This window comes from Camelus bactrianus, chromosome 20 (genome assembly GCF_048773025.1).
Source record: "Camelus bactrianus isolate YW-2024 breed Bactrian camel chromosome 20, ASM4877302v1, whole genome shotgun sequence".
Taxonomy (NCBI): domain Eukaryota; kingdom Metazoa; phylum Chordata; class Mammalia; order Artiodactyla; family Camelidae; genus Camelus; species Camelus bactrianus.
The window spans coordinates 10,627,073-10,653,132 of NC_133558.1; the positions used below are offsets into that span (position 1 = coordinate 10,627,073).

Consider the following 26,060-nt stretch of genomic DNA (forward strand, 5'->3'; position numbering starts at 1 on the left):
AAGGAAATAAATGGAAAACAGTCCTGGTCCCCAGGGAGTTCACTATCCAATGGGCAAAAGAGGCACGTGGACAGTAACTACCATCAGTGTGGTGAGCGTGGTCACAGAGTGAGGCTGTCACACCTTGCACAGTACTCAGTTGTTGGAGGGCAGAGGAAAGGCATTGGAGAGGTGAGCAAGGAAGTCTTTCTGGATGAGGATACACTGTGCTGAGTTTGTAAAAATAATGGAACTGGAATCGAGGAATGGTCACAAGGGAAAGAATCTCAGGGAAGCAGTGATCTAGGAACAAAGGCAAGAAGGTGGTATGTGTAGGGATTTGCACACTGGCCAGTGAAAAATCTTACTACTGCCATTAAATCAGGTTGAAATGCACTTGAGCTGTTTCCCCCAAGGGTATCCATATATTCCAAAGTAGGGCAGTTATGAAACCAAGGGGGCTCTGGGTAAGCCCGAGAGCATGGGGGGTAGGTTTCAGGGGGCAGCGAATGGAGTTCAGGGTACACCACAGGAGGGTGCTCTCTGGTGAACGGCAGTCTTTTGGGCTGTGACCCCCAAAGCACTGAACCCTAGAAGTGAGATGAAGCAGAAACAGACAGGCCCTCGCAATGTCTGAAGCTCAGATTTTCATCATCTCAGTCCCTAACATTGGATTAAGGTCTTGAGTTATTTCCATAATTTTTCAAATAAAAGATATTCAATTGAAAAAGGGGGAGAAGGCCCATGAGCAGACCTGAGGAGATGAATAAAAATCAGCAGGAACAACAGATAATATAAACAGACCCACAAAAGCTTCTGATACAGAGTCATCAGATATAAACTCTGAAATGACTAAGTTTACAATATTTAAGGAGATGAAAGACAAACTTGAGGATTTTGATAGAGAACTAGAATCTATTTTTAAAAGACCCAGGGAAATCCTAGGATTAAAAATAAAATACATCCACTAAGATCAAGAACGCAATGGATTTTTCCAACAGAATAAATATGGTTGAAGAGAGTCGGTGAACTGGATTCTTTAATTAGAGATTTAGAAGAAACAAATCCAGAGACAGAAGGATAGCTAATATACAGAGGAGAGGGTAAGAGACACGGAAGACTCACTGAGAAGATCTAATAGACACACAATCAGAACAAGGAGGAAAGAGAGATCACAGGACGGAAGTAATTCTTGAGAGGATAACAGCTAAGAATTTTCCAGTACTGATGGGAGACAATAAGCCACAGGTTCAAGAAGGCCTGACCCCTAAGAAGGAAAAATAAGAAAACTATGACCTGCTGAGGTGAGAATTAACTGCTGTAAATCAGAGACGGGGAAAAAACCTGTCTCCGAACAGAATCTACATTACCTCCAAATAAGCAACGATTAAACTCATAGCTGACTTCAGAATTAAAAAAAAAAAAAAAAAAAAAAAAAGGAATCTAGAAGACAATGGAATATCTTTAAAGTGCTGAAGAAAAAGAATTGCCAACCAAGAACTCTCCATCGAGCAAAGAGACCCTTCAAGAATGAAGGCTAAGTAAGGACATTTTTCAGACAAATAGTAATTGGAAGAATTCACCATAAACAGATCTGCACTAAAGAAAGTCCTTAAGAGTGTTCTTTGGGTAGGGGAAAAAATGAACTTAGATGGAAGTTTGTAGATGCAGGGAGGAATGAAGAGCAAAGAAAATGATAGATATGTGAGTAAATTAAAATAATATGATGGTGCCTCAGTATCCACAGGAGGTCGGTTCCAGGACTACTTATGGATACCAAAATTCAAGGATGCTCAAGTCCATGATATAAAATGGCATAGTATTTGAATATAACCTATGCATATCCTCCTGTGTACATTAAGTCATCCCCACATTACTTGTACTACAATGTAAATGCTATATAAATAGTTGCCTAGTGTGTGGGAAATTCATATTTTGCTTTTTGGAACATTCTAGAATTTTTTCCCATAAATGTTTTCAATCTGTGGTTGGTTGAATCCGCAGATACAGAATCCACAGATGTGGAGGGTAGACTGTATTGACTGAATACAATAATACTTAAAATATTCAGCTGAATTTATACACAGGCACACATACAGAAACACATAAGTAATTAAAATATCCCACCTTAAAAGTAGTAAATTTCCATGTAATTTCCATGGATTATGGCTTTTCTATTTAACCCACTTTTACCTTTTTTTGATAACTATGATCTAGTTTTAGACACACTTCTTGAATGATATACTTTATATGCTCCATGGAAGACATGAATGTTCTTAGAAAGAACTAGAATGAACTTATATGGAAGCCTATTATTATAGTGTGTGTGTGTGAACACGAGCCCATATAAATGTGCGTATTATCTGAGGAAAATCTCATTGTTCTGGGCTATCTTAATAATGTAAGGAGAACTAAAATTTCTTGAGGTCTACTATCTGTCAAGCATTTAGGTACACTTTACAAAAAGTATTTTGTTTAATGCTCATAATATGCTGTTGTTCCCATTTTATAACTAAGGAACTAGAGTTTCACAGAGATTATGTGGCTTCTAGTGTCACGGCTATAAACTGATGGGCATTGGGATTTAATCCCAGTCTCTTTGGCCCCCAAACCCATTTCTATTTCCTACACTTCTGCTCTCTGCCCCGTAATACCACCAAAAGACAGAATTTCACGCTCCCACTGCCTCCAACAGTGGTGACTATTACTTGAAATAAACAGGATCCAATGACACGAGATCACGACTTTGTCTCATGATACAGAAAATGGTGACACAGCATCAGCCTTACATCTACTACACAATACTAGTCTCTGTAAGTGTGTGACGAGGCTAATTGCTCAATTACAGAACACACTGACATCACACAGACATATATGTTTGCATAGACATGTGTGTAAATACACTTACACATTACAGCATCAGCTGGGGATGCCCGCTGAGTTCCAAGTGGAAGAACCAACCCGGAACTAGCTCCATAAATCCTGTCCCAAACCTCTTAGAGCCACTAACATCATACAGCTGAGCAGAAGGAACAAACCCTGCTTCCAGTGAGGGCCGTCTAGCTGCACTGCCTAGATGATCCCCTGCTCCTGGGCAGAGTCTCGCTGACAGACGGCCCCCCACCTCCTAAGGAACAGCCTCTTGCTGTGTGCGCCACATTCTACACACTCCTCAGAGCAGCCAATATTTCATGTCATGAAAATAACATCTAGTGTATACAAATCTATCTGAAGACTTCCACACGTTGCCAAGTGTCTGCAGACTCATTGAGAAGAAACGTCTTCAACGTCTTTGTGACAAGTAATATTACTGATTATTCTGGAGGCTCTGACGCAGACGCATGTGCTCCCCATTACATACCCCACAATGTTTGGGGGTGCTGTGAAAGCCCTTCATGACCCCCTCATCTCAGAACTCTGAAGGCAGGTCTTAGAATTAAAAGCTGTGAGGTGGCCGATAGCTTCAAACACTCTACCTAAAAATTGATGAAAGAAAAGTGACAAGGATAGAGGAGATTATTTAAGAAGTGTGCTAAAAAGAGCTGATGATAATGGAATTCATTTTAACCCGGACAGGTTTGGGGAAATCTGCTCCACTGCTTTCAAGCTGGCCTTTGGTCCCTTCCTCCTAAATGCTGGCTTTGTCTTCCCCGCACAGAAACTGGGAGAAGGCGCCACGCCCTCGCCTGGGTCCAAAAAACTGGGAGCAAGAAAGTCAGCTAACCTGATCACCGTAAGCCATGGACCGGACAGCTCAGGCCGCGTGTTCTTTTCCTCCTAATTATTTAACCTCAATAATATTTATCCTCACAAATATTTTTTCTAATTACTTAGCCTGAATTATCTAGACAATGCACTTTTTTTAAAGTCTGCACATATGTTAACTAAGTTCTTTCTTTGATAAAAATTAAACTCTTGTTGCATGTATCTCAAATGTGCCCACTGAAGTAGTCATAAAAATTCTATTTTTATTTCATAATTAGGTTTGTCAGGACATAAACATTCTTAAAGGTTAACTGATCATTAACAGTTAATGAAGAAACCACACTCGGGGATTTTTCAGTGAGGATATATGTGGTTGGGTCTGCCTGCTCGAAACTCCCTCGGAGAGGCACACTGCCTGCCTGATAATGCTGCTGATGCTAACGGGTACTGTTCTGGGTGTGAAACAGAGATGGCGAGGCCCTGAGACATGATGTCACTATAAACCAGAAAAATGAGTCTGAATTCCTTGAACCTGAGGCCCACGTGGGTCTTCCCTTTGGTGCTGAGAGCTTCAGAATACTATTAAGTGTTCACACTCCAGGCTTTGCCGTTTTAATAAAGTTTAAAATGTTCACTGAGCACCTGCTAACTGTTAGGGACTCACCAAGACCTAGTTCCTGCCTTCAGAGGGGAGCCAGAGCATGCATGCAGAACAAGTAACTTCACCAGGGTATGTATCTGGATACCGGCAGCCTTGCTACCTGGTGATGTCCACCTGAATGTCTACTGGCAACTGAAACTTAACGTGCCCGAAACAGACCCCCTCACCGTTACACCCCTGCCCACTGGTACATCCTGGGTTGCTCCCCATCTCCAGGAACGGCATTTCCTGTCTTCCAGTGTCCGAGTCCATGGCCTGGACCTCATGCTTGGCTCGATGCCGTCTCTCATACCACACACGTCCAAATCAGAAGCATGTCCTATCGGGTTTCTCTTTCACATATATCGAGAAGAAACCATTTCTCACTGCCTCCAACACCACAGTCCTGCCCAAGCCAGCGTCTCACCAGGAGGAAAAGCCACCAGGACCCAGCCCGGCGTGGGCTGCATCCCACCCCCTGCTCCCTGCACTGAACGTAGTGACACCAGTCTCCTCGCCAGTCCTTTCACTCCAGAAGACACTTGTGTCTCTGGGTCTGTGCATCTGCTGTTCCCTCCATTTGGAATCCTTTTGGTCCTGCGTACTGTCCCCTCCGCCTCCCCTTCTCTGAGAGAGCATCACCGAGCACGCTATTTAAGACAACGACCCTCCACCCCTATTTCCCTTATCCTCTCTGGGCTGCCTTACTTTTTCCCACAGCACTCATTATCTTTTGATGCATTGTTTTCTTTACTTACATATTTGTCTGTTTCACTTCTTCCCATAAACTCCCACAGGACTCTGTGTTCCATGGGGGCTGAGACAGTGTCTGGTTTGCTCCCTGTTCTATCCCCAGGGTGCAGAATACCTCCTGGCACGTCATAGGTGCTCAGCACACACCTGGAAGATGAGTTCTGTGTTTGCCTCTCCTGTGTAAAACCACCGCAGTGGAACAACCGGCCGACAGAGGTCAACGTTTAGATGCTGGAGAGGCTCTGCCCGTCCTTGCTTCCACCAGCCAGGACTCAGCTGGGCTCAGAGTCCCCCCCCCCTCCCCCCCGGGAGAGGGGCAGCGCCCTCCCTGGGCCCTGCTCACTCCCTCCCAGGCAGCTTTCTGGGCCGAGTACAGTAGCTGCCTCGCTCCGCGTCCTCCTGGTGGGCGCTCAGCTCAGCCTGATCTCACTCAGTAGCTGCCTCGCTCCGCATCCTCCTGGTGGGCGCTCAGCTCAGCCTGATCTCACTGAGTCGCACTTCAGTTGCTCCCTCTCCACTCCTGAGGCTTCTTCCTGCTCTTTCAGCTGTCCCAATACTTAATTCGCTCTGTGACCTTGTCGGGGTTCAAACAATGTCTGATTACACCCCAGTGGAAACACATTCCTGGGGGCAGTACCAGATAAAATCGAAGCATGTTGTTACATAACTCCTGGCAGCTCAACACAGCCCTTTTTTTTTTTTTCATCCCATAAATACATCCTCTTCCAAACACTTTAAGCAGTCCAGAGGATGAAATGGGAGCATGAATAGCCTTTGTCCTGGTGTCAGCTTGAGACCCCTCTGTCCTTCATCTCCGGGCGCCTTGTATCCAGAACCTCTTTGTGAGGGGCAATCACCTTCCATCCTCCTGTGCCCTTTCCCGCCCTCCTCCTGCAGCTGCAGCCACACCCACTGCTCACCGCTGCTCCCAAGAGAAATCTGCCCACCCCTCCCTCCCTCCAGCCCCGCTACACCAACTCCTCTTTTAAAATGGTCACCTCCGACGTCTATTCAGGATGGAGACACCAAGACAGGGAGGCAACACCTCCTCACTTCTGGGCTGATGATTATTTATTCAGTGTTGCCTTCCTGATCTGGCTAATGACTGCTTGTACCATCATCCTTAGCTCCTCCATAAGTTCAGTAAATTTCCTTTAGCAACTTGGTTTGCTTTATCTAAACACTGTGTGTATATACACATATTTATGCTGTTTGGTTGTACTTTTCAACCATAGATTGGTGCTATGTCTACACACACACACATATGTATATAACACCAAAAACAAGATACAAAGGAAACAAAACGTCTGTTGTTTAAATTTGTCTCCCTTTTCCTTCACAAGAATCCCTGTTTTCACAAATGTGAAGGGCATCTGTTTTACAAAACATCTTTGCTCGATCCCATCCGAAATGTACAATTTCTGCCCGTCTCCGGGAGCAAGGACATGGCTCAGAAGCTGGGTCTCTGACTACGTCTTGCTTTTGGTGAAATGGTTACGCTGAGAATTCCTCACTTTGTCTGCAAGTGAAGTTCCTGGTCCTGTTTCACCTGGAGAGAAAAGCCAGTCTGTTTTCCCTGAAGGGCAGTTTGCATCACCACATTCTCCACATCCAGAAAATCTGAAAACCCTGGAGCAAAGATTAAGGGGCTAACAGAGGGACCCGTGTACTTAGATGTTGAAAACTCATTAATGAAAGCAGTCACACCTCTTCAGTCGAGCGTAAGAGAATCTGCGAGTCTTCTATTTAAAATACTTAATCACGTTCTCGCTCAGCCTGACTCAGTCTTTGGTGGGAGCGTTTCAGGCTGTTCATGAAACTCACAACCCAGCGCGTAGACGCCTCCGAACACAAACCGCCCGTGTCGCGAGCTGGGCTCTTCTCACGCTGTCGCTTGGCTCCCAGAGCCTCCACGGCGGGGAGGCCCCGCGGGGCCCACGTGGCAGGTGACCGGGGCAGCTCTGGGGCACACAGGTCTACCCCACTTGCCTTCTCTTGGGTCTTAACATGTGTGCTTCGAAGAACAAGGACGTATTATTCAGTGCTAAAAAGAAACGAGCTCTCAAAGCCACAAAAAGATATGGAGGCATTTAAGGAAATGCCCATTTAAGTGAAATTGCCAGGCGAAATGGCTACACACTACAGGAGTCCAACCACGTGACATTCTGGAACAAAACAGATGTAAACAGATCAGTGGCTGCCAGGGGTGTGGGGTGGGGAGTAGGACCCATAGGTGAAGCCTGGAGGATTCTTACGGTGGTTGAAGCTATTCTGTAATGCTGGATACGTGACGGTACACACTTGTTACAGCCACAGAACGCCCAGCACGGCGTAAACCTTAGTGTGAAGAATGGACTTTAACTTCTACTAATGTGTCAATATTGGCTCATCAACTGTCACCCATGTTCTACACAAACAAAATATTTCAATCTTGGAAAACTCTAGGTGTCTAGGAACTCTCTCTACTTTCTGCTCATTTTTTTGTAAACCTAAAACTACTTTAAATGATACAGTCTATTTTTTACAAAAGCTACGAAAAACAATGGTCCGAGAGAATCTGCTTCAGTAACTAGGATCCCCAAGTTGGAGACACTTGTATCACACACAGGCTAGACGGGAACCTGATTCTTCTTTTTAGGGAGGTGCACGAACACAAATGTGTTTGAGACCATTTCTCGGCCGGAGCCTTTCCAGTGTTAGAGCCGAGAGGATTTTCCCCAGTCACCGGACCCCGGCCCAGAGATGAGCTCTGCACCGAGGGCAGCCACCACCTACTCCCTGACTCATCAGGGTTCATTTCCACCAACCCCGCGTGTAAAATCTTTGACAAGCGGGTCTGCCCTGGCTGCTAAGGGACTCTCCAGGCCTGTGTGCTGCTTGCATCAAGGCTCTGGCTATTTTTAGGCAACAGCTAATCCATTAAACACGTACTGCTGCCACTGATGCCTCACAGAACACAGCAATCAAATTAAAAAATAGTGGAATGAAAGAAAAGCCATTGGCAGACCTGCACTGAGCACGTCACTAAAACACAGTCTTGAGTGTGTGTGTGCGCGCGCGCACACACACACACACACACACACACGGACCACCAGGAGAAGAGAAAGGCACTGAATATTAAGCGAACTACCAAGGAGGTAAAAGGAAGCAGTCACCTCGGGAATTTGGGAAGCGACAATCCTCATAACACAGAGCCCAGCACTTTGGAAAGGAGCAGCCAATGATGAGCATCACCCCAGAGCACCTCACGAAAAAGTACTACAGTTCTGCTGAGCAAATTCTGTGTCTTCCTCAGAAGCGCTCAACCTGGGGGGCACCCATAAAACACTGTTTTCCGGACAGAAGCCAAGGGCTCCCCAGGTAGGGGAGCAGGACGCTAAGATCCTCTCTATAGGAGAGAAATGCAGGAGCCCCTGTTTTAGCGATGGTCCTCTTCCTGATGTGCAGGGCTGGACCATCCAACCATCCTTCCAGTCCAGCTCACACTCAGAAAAACAGATGGTATTATATGCACCCAGGCTAGCGTGAGGTCATTTCACCTTCCTTATAGGAACAGTAGGAGGGGTGCTCCTGGGCCACTCATGGGAACACATCACCGGAAGAGAGGCCGGGGAAAAAATGGCTTATTGTGCTCACTGGAAAAGCTCAGCCTTCTTCCGAGACTTTCCTAGGCTGTCTCTCCTTCCATAAAACTCTTTTTGTAGAGCATGAGCCTTTTATTTATCTTTCAGAAACTAACGTTTCTCTTCTTAGGGATGAAGTCACCCACACTGAAGCAGGGAAGGGAAACCAGCGTTGGCGAGGGCCTACTACGTGCTCCATCCTGTGCTGGTTCCTTTGAATGCATTTTCTCTCATTCTTACAATAACCTTTACTTTTTGCACTACAACGAAAGCCGAATGGAAGGCTCACGTGTCACTTGCACCATGAAGTATTTGTCAATAACCTGTCCAAGATGTGCACAAGGTCCAGGGCTATGGCGTGGGGAGTGGTGGAGGAGAGATCCAGGCGTGGGTCTTTTTGGCTCCAGGTCCTGCATTTTCTAACCAGCTAACCTGCTTCCCACCCAAGCAGACGATGCTCTATCTTCATACTGAGTCACACCGGCTCCCACATTGATGCTAACGCCCGGGGATCCCTTCGGGGTCTCGCCACAGACTTATGGACTTGAACTTGGAGAATGTTAAGTGGTTTATATTTGGCAGTGAGGCCCAAGGGAAGCGATCCCGCCAGGATCACCAAGCTCAAGAGGACAGCGGCATGGAAGCAGTGACTCCTGCCCACCTTGGGTGGAAAGGCTACCTGTCCTTCACCAGAAGAGGAAGGAGACCGCAGGTGTCCACCCAGAGGCTTTGTGCGGTGCACAGAGCGCTGACAACACCTGCCGTGACCTTTTGCTTTCCCACTGCACAGGGCAGGGGACCTGGGATGCAGGGACATTTCTGGGTATGACAAAACCACAGGGTGGTGACAAATACGCAAAAGTACTTTTCTCCTACGCTGCCCCCTGTGGAGCTTTAGCCAGAGACCACCCTGGAGGCGCCTTCCCACAGTAATAATTAGGAATTCGGCTCCTTAAAATAAGCCTCCCAATGAAAACTCTGTGAGTTCCATACAGGATGAGCTCCCGCCTACGAGGTCCAGGTGCTTCATGCTTCATTAGCATGAAGTCAGGGAAGTTTCCCTTTACGTCCCTGACTCTGGTTTTTGGCTAGTGGATGCTAGTACATTTTACAAGGGCTGTTCTGCAAGGCGGGAAAGTGAAGGGTTACAAAAAGGAGAGGTGGCCCGAGAAAGGCTCTCCTATCAGGGATCATATGCCGGTTGGAGAGATGAGAAAAACCCCAGCTCTGGGAGGTCAGACAACTTGTCTCACCACCAACCAGACCCCAGGCTCGTGGCTCCGCCCACCAGCCCGTGCGCTGACGGGATGCCTGTGGTAGGCTACCTAGTCATGCATCCCCCTGGTCCTGCTTCTGTGGAGGATTCATGCCCGGGGCAAAAAGCCATCTGCCCTATAGAAAACCACCCCTTCCTTCCACAACTGCACCAATGAAATGTGTGATTTTTGCCAATTAACTCATATACTTAGCACATTTCTAAATCTCCCTGTGGGTGCAAATGCGAGTGCTTTCTAACGAGCTGAGAAGCTAGGACTGGTTCTCCAGGCCAGGGGGTGAAAGCCAAGCGACACTGAGGAGGGAGGGAAGCCCTCCGCCCTCGGAGGGTAAATTAAATCCAGACGTTCGTTCTCCCCAGCCCTCCCCTCTCTCCCTCTCGCTTTCTGTCTCTGATTCTCCACTGACTGCGCCTGGCACCTGTGGCAAACACAGCTGGGGGAGTATTTTAGCTGTGATGATGTCAGCCCGTTTCTGATAGGTTTCTCGCTCGGTAAAATGGATACATCATGGGTTGTGTCTGGGCCCCGCACTTCTGTTTCTACAGCCTGAAGCCCCAGCCAGCCCTTTTCACCAACCAGGGCGCCCTCCTGCCTGTCTTTGCAGAAGCCCTTCCCGGCGCGCAGCACAACCACACAGGGGCCGCCCGACAGCCCTGCGAACAGGCCGCGACAAATACGCTGCCTTCTCGTTTGCACCTTGGCTGTCAGCAAAGAGACTGGTGGTTTGGCTACAGGGAAGGAAATGAGACTTCACACATGGAAGCCGATTTCTCGATCGTTTAAGCGTTCATTCTGCAAAGCATTGAGCAGGGAAAACATAGAGAGATGCTTCCTCTCTAAGACCTGCCAGGTCGACTGGAAACCTGGAGGTCTGTGAAGTTCTCATCCGCGGAGGCTGCAGCGGCCCACGGATGCCGCCCACAGCTCAGAGCTGCTCTTTATTTAAAGTTGAAAGAGGTGCCTGGCAGGGCCAGTAGCATTTCAAAGTAACCCCTCCTTCCATGCCCACCTCTGTTCACAGGAACGATTAAAGGGGCTACAGAAAAACACATTTACTTTTCCCTTCTTGTTTATTTTCCATGCTCCACCTGGGGTGTGTTAAAAGACAACTTTGCTAAAGACAGCCCGTTCTTTCAACTAATACCCGCCCTCATCCCTGGAGGAAGGTGGTGGTGAGCAGCAACTACAGATGGGCAGTGGATTCTGAATAATGACGCCCTTTCCCAAATATCCTGCTTTTTGCTTTTTTTTTTTTTTTAATCAGAACTTTGAGAAATCTCTCTAGGGCCTTACCAAAGCCCACAGTGACATCTCACCATAAAAAAGAAAAGTCTTTGGGACTAAAAGCTCCTGGCAACGCGGGCCCCCTGAGATTGTGCAAGGTCCCATGTCTGGACAGTCACAAGCAGTTCTGGAGAACACTTTGGAAAATCACTCTCCCCTCCCTCACTTGGTTTTGTTTTTTTTTTTTTTTTAACATACTCAGAACAATGCAAACCATTAACTGGTTTGTCTTTGTTGTTTATTTTCTTGGAATGTCCCAAATACCAGCTACGCCATGACCATTTTTCGACTCATTTCAACCTGAAGGAGGTGCTGTCACATCTCAGTGTTTCAAAGTCCTCGTGGAACCATTCCCAGAGTGGGTGCGGCTCCACAGCCAGGGAAGTTCCTGGTCCGGGAGTCAAATCTGCTGGACTCCAAGCAAGCTGGGCAGTGAAACTGCTGTTTCATACAAATAGGTGGAATAAATGCATTCAAGCGATTTAAGAGACTGGAAAACAGTGGACTGAAGGAACTCATGGAAATTAAGAGAGTTCATCAAAGCTGCAGTTTTAACACGACTCAGCTGGCTGGGCTGCATCTGACCCTTGCCCTTGGGGCTCCTATTTACCAGAAGACCTAGGACAGCCCTGACTTTCCAGATTACATGAACCATGCTTTTTATTCTCTGTATCTGATGCTTTGATATCTTGGGGCCCTGCTAACTCTGAAGGGACTGCCCTCCCAGGGTTAGCTAATTACTAGAGATCACTAACAACTCACCTGCCTAGGGGTGTGTCCTTCATATGCAAAGCAAACACCCACATCCCAGCCACTACCTCCAAGGGGCTCTTACTCTCTAAGCCACTATCCACCTGCCCTAATCACCCCAGGGCCACATACCAGACACCAAGGGACAGCCCCTTATGCCCAGAAACTGCTCAAGTGATTCAAACTCACCAATCCCGTTTACCCTGCCTCCTTCCCAAGGAAACCACAAACCACAATAAAGGCTCTTGCCCACGGCTTCTCCTCTCTCCCTGTGCCTCCTGACGGACCCTGGTGCTTCTGCATGTTGTCTTGCATGGCTGGGCATGCCCCCTCCTCTTGGGATCTGAGTATAAGAAACTATCTTTTCTAATGGCAGTTTTATCTCATCTGTTGGCCTAAATAACAAAACCTAACAAAACCTACATTTTAAAACACGGATATTGGAATAAGATGTGGTGACTCTAGGTACCTAACGTTCTCATCCAGCACTGTCTCTTTTGGATTAAAAAAAAAAAAAGGCAGAATGACTTTTTAAAATGAGGGTTCCTCATCTAAACCACAGAACAACAAAAAAAATAACTTCAGTGGTGACTTTCTTAATTGTCCCAAGGATCGTACCCGACTAGCCCCACTCTAGATGCAGAGAAGTTAACTCATTACAAACAGTAGGTGCCTTGGTGCATTAGGGCTTAATTCTCTTAGAGAACTTGGCCGGGAAAGGTGATGTGTCTAACCTCTAGGTATACGTGAAATCCCTTAATCACCCCCACAGCACAGACAGGTCTGCCTCTTGGAAGAAATTCACTGGGCCAGAAAATGCTGAAGGCGGTGCGGTGGGGCGTCCCCCTACCTGCGCAACCTGGATGAATGTTACCTGTGCTCGGTGATCCCCGACGGCAAACTGTATCACTGCGACGCCCGGGCTGGGGCTGTCCTCGATCCTCTCCACGGTGCTGGAGTCAATCTTTAGGTCGCTGCTGATCTCTGCGCTCTGGATGAAGTCTTCCGTTTTTAAGTCCTCCACCTTCTTCAGCTCCCCGTTGGCCAACTGGATGATGGAGCCTTTCATGAAATAGGGAGGCAGCGTAGGGGGGGCTGCTGCGGGCGATGCCACGGACTGCACCACAGGCAGGTGGATCTGGGCCTGCACCATGGCCGGATAGGCGGCCTGGGTGACCAGGGCCTCTGGGCTGAAGTTCTCGCTCTTGGGAAGGGCGGTGGTGACGAACGTGTGAGGCACTGCAGCAAACTGGGGTGATGAAGTGACTATGGCCGAGGCCGCTCCGGACCCCTCCATGTCAGCACTGCCGACCGGGATGAGCAGGGGCTGGGTGCCGGGGATGACCAGGTGCTGGGGCAGGCCGCCCGCGTACGTGATTGCTTGCTGCTGGCTGCTCAGGTAGCCGATGACAGGCGGCTGGGTCCCCGCGTAGAAGGCCGTGGCCGGCAGTCCGACCGGGAGTGGCTCTGAAGCACTGTGTGTGGTCTGAATGACCGTGTGGGGGGACAGCGTGGCCACGGCGGCGGCCTTCACGCCTTCCGGGCCCAGGGCCTGTTGGGGTGACAGCGCGTAGGATCGGTGCCCCGGCTTCCCTAAGTGCAGGCCGCTTTTGTCGTTGAGGGTGGAGGGGGAGGCCTCCCGGTGCGTGACCTGCTGCACCTCCAGGTCGGAGGCAGGGGTGCCGCTGTTGGGCAGGACCATCACAGAGGCCCGCACCCCCGAGGAGTCTCGGCTGCTGTAGTCGGCGGGGCTGGGGTGGACCACCACGTGCCTGGACTCGTACGGGTGGGGGTGGGGCACGGACTTGCCGCCCGCCTTCACCAGGCCCAGGTCGGCCGAGGTGGGCGGCCCGTACCGGCGGCCCTTCTCCAGCTCCCCGTTCAGGAGCTCCTTGGCCTGCACAGCCTGCTGCAGCCGGCTGCTCTCGGCTTTCTTGGTGGCCTCGCGGGTGACAAAGTGGCTGCCGGAGTCGGTGTACTGCACGACGACCTGTGGGGAGGGCCCCAGGGTGAGCGTGTGCGGGATCATCGTCTGGTGGGGGTGGAGGTGGACGGGGAGGGCCGGCGGGGAGGCCGGGCGCGCGGCGTTCTGCGGAGAGCTGGAAATGTGCACGTACTGGTTCTGCTGGGTGGGTGGTGGGGACCCCGGGGGGAGGAGCCCCGCAGTCCTGCCTAAGTGCTGCTGCTGCTGCTCAGCCTTGTGTCCCGAGGCTTGGCTCAGACTACCCATGTTGGCCAGCAGAGTGGAATAGGCCTCCAGCTGGGAGCGCTGGGATGGAGTGGCGGCCCCGGCGGCAGAGGCCACCGCACTGGTGACCGGGCTGGCCGTGGGGGAGATCAGCTGGGAAGGGATGAAGCCGGCGTAGGGCCCGCTGTACTGGGAAGACCCGATGAACTGTAAAGTGTGCGGCAGGTGGGCGTACTGCACGGGCGACACTGGCGCCCCGGACTGCGGGGGCGGGTACGCCGCGGGCAGCGTCGTGGTCGCCGGGACGGACCGGGGCGCGCTGGGCGGGGAGTAGTCCAGCCCCGCGGACAGCGCTTTGTGTAAACCTATTCCCTGTTGTAAACCGAGCTCCGCCGGGGGCCCCGCCGGCCCGAGCCGCCCGCCCGCGTGGCCCCGGCTGCCAGCGCTGCCCGGGAGCCATGCCACGCCCTCCGCGCGGTGGTTGTCGCTGGGCACGGCCGTGGCCTTGTCCTCCGAGGGCCGGCTGGTGGCGGGGATCTCGCGCTTCTTGGGAGGCAGGCATTCGTTGCTGCGCTCTTGGTTGGATTTCATTTTTCGCCGTCCCCCCTCCACGGTGACTGTTTCACTGTCTGGCGGGCTCTGGTTTTAGTCTGATAAACGGAAAGTCACATTTGATTTCGGTAGGGGATCCAGGCTCTTCATGAGGAATCATCTCCCCGCGGGTGCGATCCGCCAGCAGCCTCTCTGGAATCTGGGAAAACGAAAGGATGGGGACAAGGGGAAGAAGGGAGAGGGAATCAGAACATGAGCACCGGAAAAGACCGCCCTGCGCGACAGTAACACTAGGCTTCTGGTTTCAGTGGGAATTCCAAACACCCTCCACGAGCCCCAGTGTCAGAGCAGGGCAAAGGCTGGCCGTGTTGGATAGCACATCGGGAAGACTATGAAGACACGGAGCAAGTCAAAACCTTTGGATGGATTTGGCAACTCTCCTAAGACATCTCTCTCAATACCCTCTCTTCTTCTTCTTCTTCTTCTTCTTCTTTTTTTTTTTTTCTCTCTTTTCTTTTTAGAGGGCAGATAGAGAAGTTTCTTAGTTTCCCTTCCAGAAATGCTGGTCCCACTCCTCATCTCTTTGCTACCTCACTGGACAATTAAAAGGAAGCCCACAAGGAGGATGAGGACCAGTGAAGGCCTGCAGGACCTGCCCTCTGAGCCGGGCACTGGGAGGACAAAGTTAGGAACTGGAGACTCCTGTGTTATCTATGGTTCCTCCTCTGCCACCAGCACTACTTAAAGATTCCTCTGACTCTGGGTCCATTCCTGAATCTACGCATAATCTCTTCCCCAACACACACACAGGCCAACTCAGCAGATGCAGCCCCCAATAACCCTGTTCTCCACAAGTTTCCAAACAATTTCCTGTACAGCTACTCATATGGTAACAGAAAGCCAAAAGGAATCTGTGAGACAGTTAAAACACCAATGAGGTAACGGTTTTAAAAAATGGAATCATCAGGCTGATGCACTGAGGGTGCCCTGAATGAAGGTGACATGCTTGCTTCATGCCTACCTCTTCTTTTTCTTTATAAGTGGTCTTTGAATTTTCTCTCTACACTCTCCACCCCTTTCTCCTTGGAAAAGGCCAATCCACTCTTAGCCCCAGAGATGAAACCTCTGCCCAACCAATCAGGCCTGTGTGTTTCCACCTGGACATCCAAGTAGTGAGCCTGGAGCCACTTCACATGGACACACGTCTCAGTCTTTCAGGAACCACCTCACTCCAAGTGACCACGGGCAGACAGACATCCACCTGGCAAGAGGCGATCATCAGTGGAACCATCAGGAACCAGGCTAACAGGCAGCAGATGTGAGGGCTGCCTACAGGCGGGTGCAGCTGTCTCCGTGGGCAATGAATGTCAGGTGCTGTGACCCCGGGAAGCGGGGGATGGGGCTCTGGGAACCCCAGGCCCTGAGTTTTAGCATTTCTCCTACCCAGACCCCTCTTCTCTATGGTCTGAGGTTAAAACAAACACAAGCAGGCAGCAGTCTCTGGCATTTGAACCTTGTCCACACCGAAGCGATGGCAATGCCCCTTACTTATAACACAGCTCTTTTCTCTCTGCCACCCTGTGCTCCCCTCCCTGCATCAGCTCGTCCCACATCTCTGCTTGACAGCTTACACTTCCCCACTCTCATCTGAAACTTTTTATTTTTGGCCAGTGATTTAGTGGCCCTTATTGGTTTGGTTCCACATCATTAATGAACATTATGATGAAAGGACAAATGACATATACAAAAATTCTCCATCCTTCACAGTTGTGACCAGGTATTCAGGAAGATAGAGGTTTAGAAATCTGGTTTTTCAATCCAAAGGGCATTTCCGTAAGAATAAGGCATCTTACATGGCAAGGGAGGCACTTTCAAGACTGGGATGGAAACAAAAAAACAAACAAAAGAAGAAGATCTAAAATATTAACGCTGAAGAAATATCTGTGTCAAAGGAGTAATGTCAATTATTTTCCCTCATGACCTAGGGCTTTATAAGTCCCAGATAACTATGTTCTGTGTAGCCATCTCTTGTACGGCACGTAATTTACACCCCATAGTGCAAATCAATTAAGATGACAGTGCTGTTTTCAAAACAATGATAGAATAAAATTAAACTGCAAAAACAGAAAACAGTTGCCCATTTTGGCTGCTTAAGAAGTACTGATAACGATCTTTTATCTCTAGATTTCAAGTCACTCTAAGAAAGAGAACTGTATACACTTTGACATTCCCATACCGACTAGCAAAGAAAAGTCATTTAGGGGATGTACTGAAAACAAACTGCTCCACGCGCCCCCTGCTGGCTCTACAATAGCACTGATCTAATAAAACCTCACAGGATTTCATTAGGGATGTTCAGGCAAGAGGGGTATGTCAGAATCCGGAATGAGAGTATTTGCATATAGTAGCCCAGCCAGTAAGGGAATAGGTTAATTAGCCCACGGCAGCTCCAGGGAAGAAGAAAAAACAGCAGCATAAAAGTCCTTTCAAAGCCAAACAAAATGTCAAACACATTCCGAAAGAGGTCTATTAGCAATGCAAATGTAAAACTGTCTGTACGACCAAATGCATGAGACACAAAACTAGAAAACCCCACTGAAGGTACTTTTTAAAAAAGAACTCAGCTTTAGTGAATTTGAAAAAGAATGCTGGCTTGCTCTTCAATAGTGCCTTGGTTTGTACACACTTTTATTTGAGAGACACTGGCTTAGTGGGCCCCAAAGATCTCAGTATAGACTTCGTGGCTGGTCTTCTGCTCATGGACCGCTAAGATATACTGGCCTTAACACACAAATCCAAATGTATTCTTCTGAAAAGCTGTCCACTGATAAACATCTTTTCCAGTTAAGACTAATGATAAATCAAAGATACAAAGATTAACTGGAGTGACCCGGGACCAGACTGATACAAATTTCAACTTACCCTCCTCTTAGATTTAGAAAGACCACGTCTCCTATTTACAAGTGCAGCTTAGAGGATTCGGGGCTCTTTTGATTCCAGGGCATGTGTCTCTTCTGTGTGCTTCATTAGCTCTCTGTACTAGCTGTATCTCCCACCAGGGGAAATCATTGTGAGGGTAGGGACTGTCTTGCTGTATTTTCAGTGAATCACGAGAGGGCGCCACAGTACACCACCGTGTCTCTGGTACACTGGATGATAATTCACGGGATTAAAAGAATGGAGAGGTAAATTATGAAGGTGAAAATACAGTAGGGAGAAGGAAGGGAGAGAGGAAGACTAGGGAGAAGAGAAGAAAAAAGTGGAGCGGGATGTCTGCTTTTAGGGTCTCTTTCTAGCTGTAGACAAATGGCCACTGTGTCCCTAATTGTCATCTCAGCGCTGAAACACACCAGCGGCTCAGCAGGGCGCTGAGATTTCACCTCTGGGTGTACCTGCCACGACAGAAAGATTTCGTGGAAACATGGGGCCACATATGGTTATAGAAATGCTGTTATCAAAGAGCCCCGTATGCAGAACATATGTTTAAACATTATGATTAGGAAAAGGAAAGTGAACAGGAATTAATAAAAGCATCAAGACAAATTTATTTAGGGTTGACTAAGTACGGTTTGCCTGATCATCACTGTTCTGAATACATTCATCTTTAGCATCTTTATACCTACATTTCTCTCTCTCTCTCTATCAGTGTTTGGAAATTTAGCTCAGTGACATAAGGCCTTGCTCTTCCAAGTGTGGTCCTCAGACCAGCTCCCCCAGTAGCTTTAGAAATGCAGAATCTCAGGCCCCACCCAGACCTCCTGGTTCAGAGCCTGCATTTCAACAAAATCTCCAGATGACTCCTATGCATAGCAAGGTGTGAGACACTCAGCTTGTACTCAGAAGCTCCTGAATAAAGCAAACATCTCTAGCCTCTTTCTAATGGAGCAGATGCTGGGAAACAAGCTAGATGCTGCCAGCAAACAGCACTGATGGAGCCTCGGACATACGCAGCTAATACTCAGGTAGAACTCAGCGGCTGACTTTGGGGTCACCTTGACCACCTAACACAGTTCTAAGTAGCAGATGCTCCTTTCCATCTTCAAAAACTATGGGAAAACACACTTTAAAAAGGCTATCATCATAAATTTTTATATATGACTCAATCACCTCTAGGAAGAAAAACAAACTTTAAGGAAGCCCCATACATCTATCTTTGCTAGAATTCAGAAACCCCCGCCCTCCCATTACCGTGGATTCAGATGGTTTCAGAAGTGATCCCCACGGACTCTTGAGTCGTGTAAATAACAACCAACTGCTTTGAATGGGAGACATGCCCAGAATATGATAAAGTCTTAAAATGCATAAACCGGGTTGCTCTGACCAGCACCCTCCATCCTGTGAGTTCCTCAGCTTGAGTGAAACCCGTGACTGGGTGGCATGTATGTCTATGCACAGCAGAGGCATGATTTCGGTTTCAAAGAGGAGGAAATGCAGCCTGGTGAGCTTGGGTCAATTCTGGAAAAACCATATGACCACTGAGGAGACAGAACACCTGGACCTGGTGGGAGAGGTCACTAGGACACAGGAAGGATTCTTCAAGTCCTGACATGCAAATCTCTTGTTTTACTATATTATTAAACAGGAAGACCTGTGTCGTGCAAGGGCAGAAGGCACTCCATTTACATTGAATATTAAAAAACAGGTCTGACCCTAACATCCTTGGGGTTTCCAGGATGGAGAAAGACAGGCTGGATGATAGGATAATTAGTTACCTTCATGGCTGACTGAACAAGCATGCCCCCAAAGAAAGTGGATCACATATTCATTCATCAAACACTTACTTTGTTTCCAGTACATACAGTGGACCTCAACTGTTCAATGTTAGTGTGGAGCAAATGGTATGCCAAAACTCTATTTTTAGTTCTATTCAACATTTTATTAGTATTTCGGTTATCATATTTAGAGGTAACAGAAAGCTGGAATGGAAGCTCCATGTATTACTGCAATTAATATCCAAAGATACCTTGAAAAGCTAGAAGTGAGCGCACAAAACCAAAAAAAAAAAAAAAAAGGAAAGAAAAAAAGAAATTAAGATTAGTAAGAATAAATATAAATGCCCTGCCCTGGGTTTCAATAGCTCAGTTAGTCTAGTAGCAGGGTTAGAGAGATTGGGCATAAGTCAGATCAAAGAGCCTAGGAATTTTCTGTTTGACTATCCATTCAATATGAACCAACAGTCAGGTATGGTGCCTACAAGTTGGTGTTAACTGTAAACTTCATTTTAAAAAAAAAAAAAGCACAATGTTCCCAATAAGGTAATAAACAGTGTCACAGTATTTGGCAACAGTAAAGCCACAAAGCACTGAGGCAGGAGGACACTGGCAGGCATGTCCAGGGTGGGGTGATGGGGTTGGTGGGAGGCCTGGACTCAAGACAGGCAAGTAACAGCTCAGGCAACTGGAGGGTGTGGTTTGGGGAAGGATGGAAAGAGCTGGAGCAGAGGTGCAATGCTCAGATCCCTACAGGGCCACCCGTGGAAGGCAGAAGAAAAGAACTGAGCTCCAAATTACACTGATACACAGCTGACGCTTGAAGAACATGGGCTTGAACTGCACGGGTCCTACTCACATGCGGATTTTTTTCAATAAATACACTACAGTACTATGCAATCTGTGGTTGGTTGAATCCATGGATACAAAACCATCTACACAGAGGGCCAGCTATGGGACTTGAGCATCTGCATCTAGTGGTACACACGGGAGCTCCTGGAACCAATCCCCATGGATGCTGAGGGATGACTGTATACGCAAGAAATGAGAAAGTAATCAGAACAGTTAAAATGGGCCAGGCCGCCTCACGAGGTAGGGATCCCTGTGTCTCCCAAGCGTTGAGGCAGAGTTTGGAGACTCCAGCTGATGGCCTCAGGTGGGAAAGAGGCAGAACCCGTAGGGATGAGCGGGACAGACCATGCCCAGGGCGGCCCTGGGCCCCACATGGCACTAATCGTGGGCTTGGGGGCGTGGCACTCAGTGTTAGAGGCTGAGCTGGTTAAAGAAACGAGATCAAGCTCTTCCGACTTCACAGGCAAGCGAGCCCAGGACCCCTAGCACCACACAGCACCAAGCTCAATGCGCCCACCTGATGGTGATCCGGCTCGCAGCAGAGCTGAAAACCCAGCGGGGGATCCTGCACGGGTCAGACATGGGGAACCGCGGACACCACCCTGCGGCGTGAACAAGCTCTGTCTCCCTCCAACATCACACAACAGCCGCGAGCTCAGGTCTGCATCAGGGTGCAGGACCCCTCAGTCAGCGCGTGATGCACACCACACAGGGCTGTCCTTAGAGGCGGGCACCTGCCACTCCCGCAGACAGCTGGGATCCCAGTGGGCGGGGACCGGCGGGGGCAAACAGGCCCCTTCTGTATATTACTAGCACCAGGAATAACAGTTTGGAGGGGAGCCCTGTTCATCTGTAGATCTGGGAGCCATGAATGCAATGACTACATGTAATGCGATAATTAAAAAATTTAAATCCACCCATAAGAACGCAGCCACATTTGGGTGCTCCCTGGCTGGGGGAAGCTCTGGGGACAGCAGAGTGACACAGAGCCACTGTTCTGGTTAAAGGCCTTGACCGGGATGCTGAAGGGGATTCTGCAGGACGCACTGCTGTTAGCCTATCTGGTCCACGCGAGGGAAGCGGCGCCGGGGGTGTTTCTAGCGCGTCTGGCCACCTCTGAAAACACAGGGAGATCTGTTCTGCGGGTGGCATCCACCGCATGGGGGACACAGCCCATGTCTGCGTCCGCAGGAGGTCGGGCCTGAGGGGGAGGGCAGAGGGCCGAGGCCCGCAGCTGGCCGGGGCTCCCCCCGGGGCCGGCTCACGTGCGACATGGCCGCAGCATCTGGGCAGCCAGTGTCCCCTGGCAGCCTGCCCGTGCTGGGATTCCTGGAAAGGCTCAAGACGGAAAAGTAATCACTTGGAGGGAGAACCATCTGGATCAAAACCGCTCCCAAATGAATTGTCCGAGAGACATTGAGTTTGAGTTTTTAAGAAAAGCTGGAAATGCCTTTCTGTCAAGACCTTCCCTGGTTCAATACATAAGCAAATACCTTTCTGCTCTCAAGTGTCCTGTGTGCCGAGTCGGGTCAGCTCCCTGGGCACCCAGACCTCTGTTTATCCACCACTCTGGCTGAAGGAACTTTCCACCACACCCCGTCCTCAGGGGTTCTCATCCCACTCCTGGGTGAATTGCTTTAAGGAAGGACAGACGGACCACTGGGACAAGAGGCAAAGAACCGGCCATAGTAACATGGTTAGACCTGGGATGAGGAGATAAGACTCTCATTTTTTTTACTTTCAATTTAAGGTCCTTAGCACTGCAGTCAGCTGTCATTAAGCATTCACATCCATCGGCATATATGGAACATCAGGATAAAATATTATTATTACTAATACTGATAGGAAGGTTGCATATGAAGAGTCTTACTAGTACCAGTGAGGAGGACACAGAGCAGCACAAAGGGGCAGCTGTGGTTTTAGGTGGCATACAAGTTCAAAACCTAGCTTCACTCCGACTGCCTGTGGAATCCTTGTCTTTCTTTTAACGTGATTTTTATGTTACTCCAAGTTATACATGCATCCAGTTTAGGGAGGTATTTCAACCATGTTAATTACTACCTCTGCCTATACAGTCGGGAGGAAGTCGCATGCCCGTGCCCGGCGTACTGCGCGCGCTCAGTGAGTGGCGGTCGTCCTGACTGGAATTCAGCAGAGGTTTCCTCACGATGCCCTGGTTTTCACCCGCACTGACTTGCGGCCATTCTGTCCTGGTTCCGTGATCAGATCAACACAATACCTTCAAAACCCTCAATCCTTTCCAGCATACCTGTTTTTTGGTTTTTTCCCCTCACACCTGTGATTTACACTAAAGAGAAAGTCCTGGATGTTTGAGAATTTATTTTCTTTCTTCAGCTGATAGAAAGGATTCTATTTATAACAGTTCCCAACGCACAATCCCCCATTCACACCAAAAAGCACGAAAGCCACTCAACAAAGACAAACAGAATCAACGGCAAGGTGCGATGCTCAGCGCGTCTCAGTAAGGGTTAAGGGTAACGGGCCCTGGTTCCACCCTGCCTGCTCTCTCACAATACTTAGATGCCGAGTTCCCCAAGGCCTGCTGAGGAGATGCAGGATCTGCTCTCCACAGCCCACGGGAAAGGCTGCCAGCTGTCCGCTCACACACTCTCATCAGCTCTGCTACACGCCACAAAGTGGCGGGCCAGCAGCGGCTGGAGGAGGCTTAGTTACATTCCACCAGCTACCAGGGGGCTGGGGCTTCGGGAGGTGAGATAGCCCACGTTTACAAACAGACAATGTGAAAACCTCCATCAAGTCAGAAAAATGCCTCTCTGGAACCGAGGTATTCTGAGAGGGTCGTGAGGCATCCACTGGCCTTGACAGTGGGAGGCTCCGGATAATCATAAACCAACCAGTCCTTCCTCTTGGAAGTTCCCCAGTGGCGTTTCCAGTCTCTGGGACACTACAACTCTTCCGTCCTCTTGATGGCAAAGGCCCTGAGTCCTCCTGGGACCCAGCGTCTTAAGGCAAAGCAGGTGTGATGGAAGCCCCCACGGCTCTCCTTGTGTTGACTGCAGCAACGCTGTCATCCAAGCAACAACCGGGGTATGATGTCCCTTGTCAAGATGAGGACACTGAGCCTCAGCCTGTTAAGTGACCCCCTTCAGGTTACATGGATGGCAGAAGACGGACACCTTGGCTCATCTGATACAAACACCGAGCTCCAGTTCCTGGGTTATGCAGTGGATCTGCTGGGATGTGGTGCAGGGTTAACCTCATCCAAAGAGTTCTGGCCTTTGCCCTTGGCTCCTGGGAGGTAATCTTGAGGCGGCTGGAATGTGCTGTCTGATAGGAGTATGTCTGTTCACCTGGGGGCTTTGGCCACCAGACAGTCTACAATGAGATTTATGATGGGAGCTTTGGGCCCCATGCGATATCAGTTGCAATGTCTGGAGGAACCAGTGACTAAAAGCACTCAGCCAACCTCGGGGTGCAGCTGGGGATGTCAGCACGTGGGCGGTGTGTGGCTGAGCTCCAATAAAATCTCTAGACACGGGGGCTCAGGTAAGCCCCTCTGGTGGCCTCCTCATTCACTGTCGTACTTCAGGGCTGCCCCCCGTGAGCGGAGGATGCCTGGAAGCCCTGTGTTCGGAACCCTCCAGACCTCTGCCCTATATGCCTCCTCCTTGGTTGATTTTAATCTGTATCCTTCTCTGCAGTAAATTGTAACCATGAGTGTAACAGCTTTCAGTGAGCTCTGGGAGCCCTTCTAATGAGCTGCCGAAACTGAGGCTGGTTTGGGGAACCCCTCCCCCCACAACTTGTAACTGGTGTCAGAAGCGAGGGCAGTCTCGTGGGAACTGTTCTCTACCTTTGTAAGTGGATCATAAACCCCTTCTTACAGCTCACGATGGTTCAATGCTTAAGCTAAAATAGATCACGTAATAAAATAAGCATAATAAAGGCCATCAGGGTTAAAGGATAAGAATGTATCGCGAACCAAGGACTAGATCAATCCGAATTCATACGCCCCAAAGCAGTGGCCAGTGGCCAGGCAGATGCGTGGACCAGCGACAGGGAGGGGAACATGCTGCCCGGTGTAATCTGATCTGGGCTGCGCCCTCGCAGAGAAAGCCTCCTCATGGGAGTGACCCCGTGGCACATACACGCAAGGAGCACTGAGGGTGTCACTTTTCTGGGTGCAGAGTTCCAAGTGTTGGAGCAGCGGGGGCAGCTGGTCAGCTGACTTGCCGGTGTCTCAGTCTTCCCCGCAGCAGACTGAGGAGTGACTTACTAGGAATCTCCTCTGGCCCCAGGGATGCTGAACGTCTCGATGGACCAAAGGGAGGGCTGGGCTTCACCTCTGGCTCTCCAGAGTTTTGAGGAAGTGCCACCCCCACAACCCTGCGGATGCTGCGTGTGGGCCTGGGACAGTCTTGCTGAACAATGAACGTCTCAGTGGCAGCCGCTCTGGGCGGAGAGACAGGAAACCCGGGAGCCCTGGTCTCAGTGCTTTGCCCTCCTCACCTGCAGACGAAGAAGTCAATCCTGGCTGCACAGCGGACTCACCGGGGGAACTTTAAAAAATAATACCTATGTCCAGACTCACCCCAGACCACCTGAATCAGAGCCCCTGAAGGTGGAGGCCAGCATTGGCATTAAAAAATGTGCAGCTGGGGGAAGCACCCCTGGTATAGGCGATTGTTAAGTCCGCTTTGAAGTCTATCACCCCCTGGCAGGAAGTCTGTGATGTTTAAATACAGCCTCCAGTCCTTGGCGCCACCCCTGCCAGCATAAAAATGGTGTCCTCACCTCCCTTAACTGCACTTTAAAAATAAATTACACATCCACCATGAGATACCACTTCACATCCATCAGGATGGCCATTATTTAAAAGAAATACAGATAAATAACAAATGTCAGTGAGGATGTGGAGACACTGGAACACTTGTGCATCCCTGCTGGGAATGTAAAATGGTGCAGCTGCTTTGGAAAACAGTCTGGCAGCTCCTCAAAGAGTTAAACATAGAATTACCATCTGACCCGGCAATCCCACTTCTGCGGATAGACCCCAAGGAACTGAAAGCAGGGACTCAAACAGATACTGTGTGGCAATGCGCACAGCAGCATCACTCACAGCACACAAAAGGGAGGAACAACCTGAGTGTCCGTGGACAGAGAAATGGATAAACAAAACGGGGTCTATCCATTCAATGGACTGACTCAGCCTTCATGTTGAGTGAAACTCTGACATTGGCTATCAGATCACTTCACAAAATGTTATGCTAAGAGGAAGAAGCCTGACACAAAAGGACAAACATTGCACGATTCCACTTACATGACGTACCCAGAACAGGCAAATTCACAAGGTGCCTTATCACGTATACACACCATCCTGGGACTGTCGGCAGCCCCCACCCAAGCTAACGCTGCCACCACCTCCACGCCTTTGCCTGCAGTGGGCCCCTGACTGCGACCTCCCTTTGTAATCATTCCTAAAATCCTGACAAAGCCGCTCACGACCACTGCCACACTGCACATCCACCCCTTCCTTCTCCGAGGCTCGCCAGCACTTAGACAATGTGGTCGCTGTATTTTTTTAAAATTTATTTTCATGCATCGTTCTCATGAGACTGCAAACTCCCTGTGCTGGACGCAGGCAGAATTTCTTAACACCGTGGGATTCTAGGGCTGGGTTCCTTCCTCTTTCTGGTTTACTGTTCTTACCCTGTGCCTGTCTACTGCTGTCCGGTCTCCCTTGGAAGTTGGCTACTAAAAGGCAAA

The 26,060-nt window shown here is 49.3% G+C and overlaps 1 protein-coding gene across 2 annotated transcripts in view; it reads right to left on the minus strand.

Moving 5' to 3' along the window:
• Positions 1-26,060, minus strand: part of ATXN1 (ataxin 1) — a 217,575-nt gene that overhangs the window by 8,633 nt on the left and 182,882 nt on the right. For both annotated transcript variants that reach the window (XM_074348133.1, XM_010945690.3), the window contains one exon: positions 12,886-14,950. In XM_074348133.1, coding sequence (XP_074204234.1) covers positions 12,886-14,790 — 1,905 coding nt within the window. In that variant the 5' untranslated portion in view covers positions 14,791-14,950. The remainder of the gene's footprint in view (positions 1-12,885; positions 14,951-26,060) is intronic.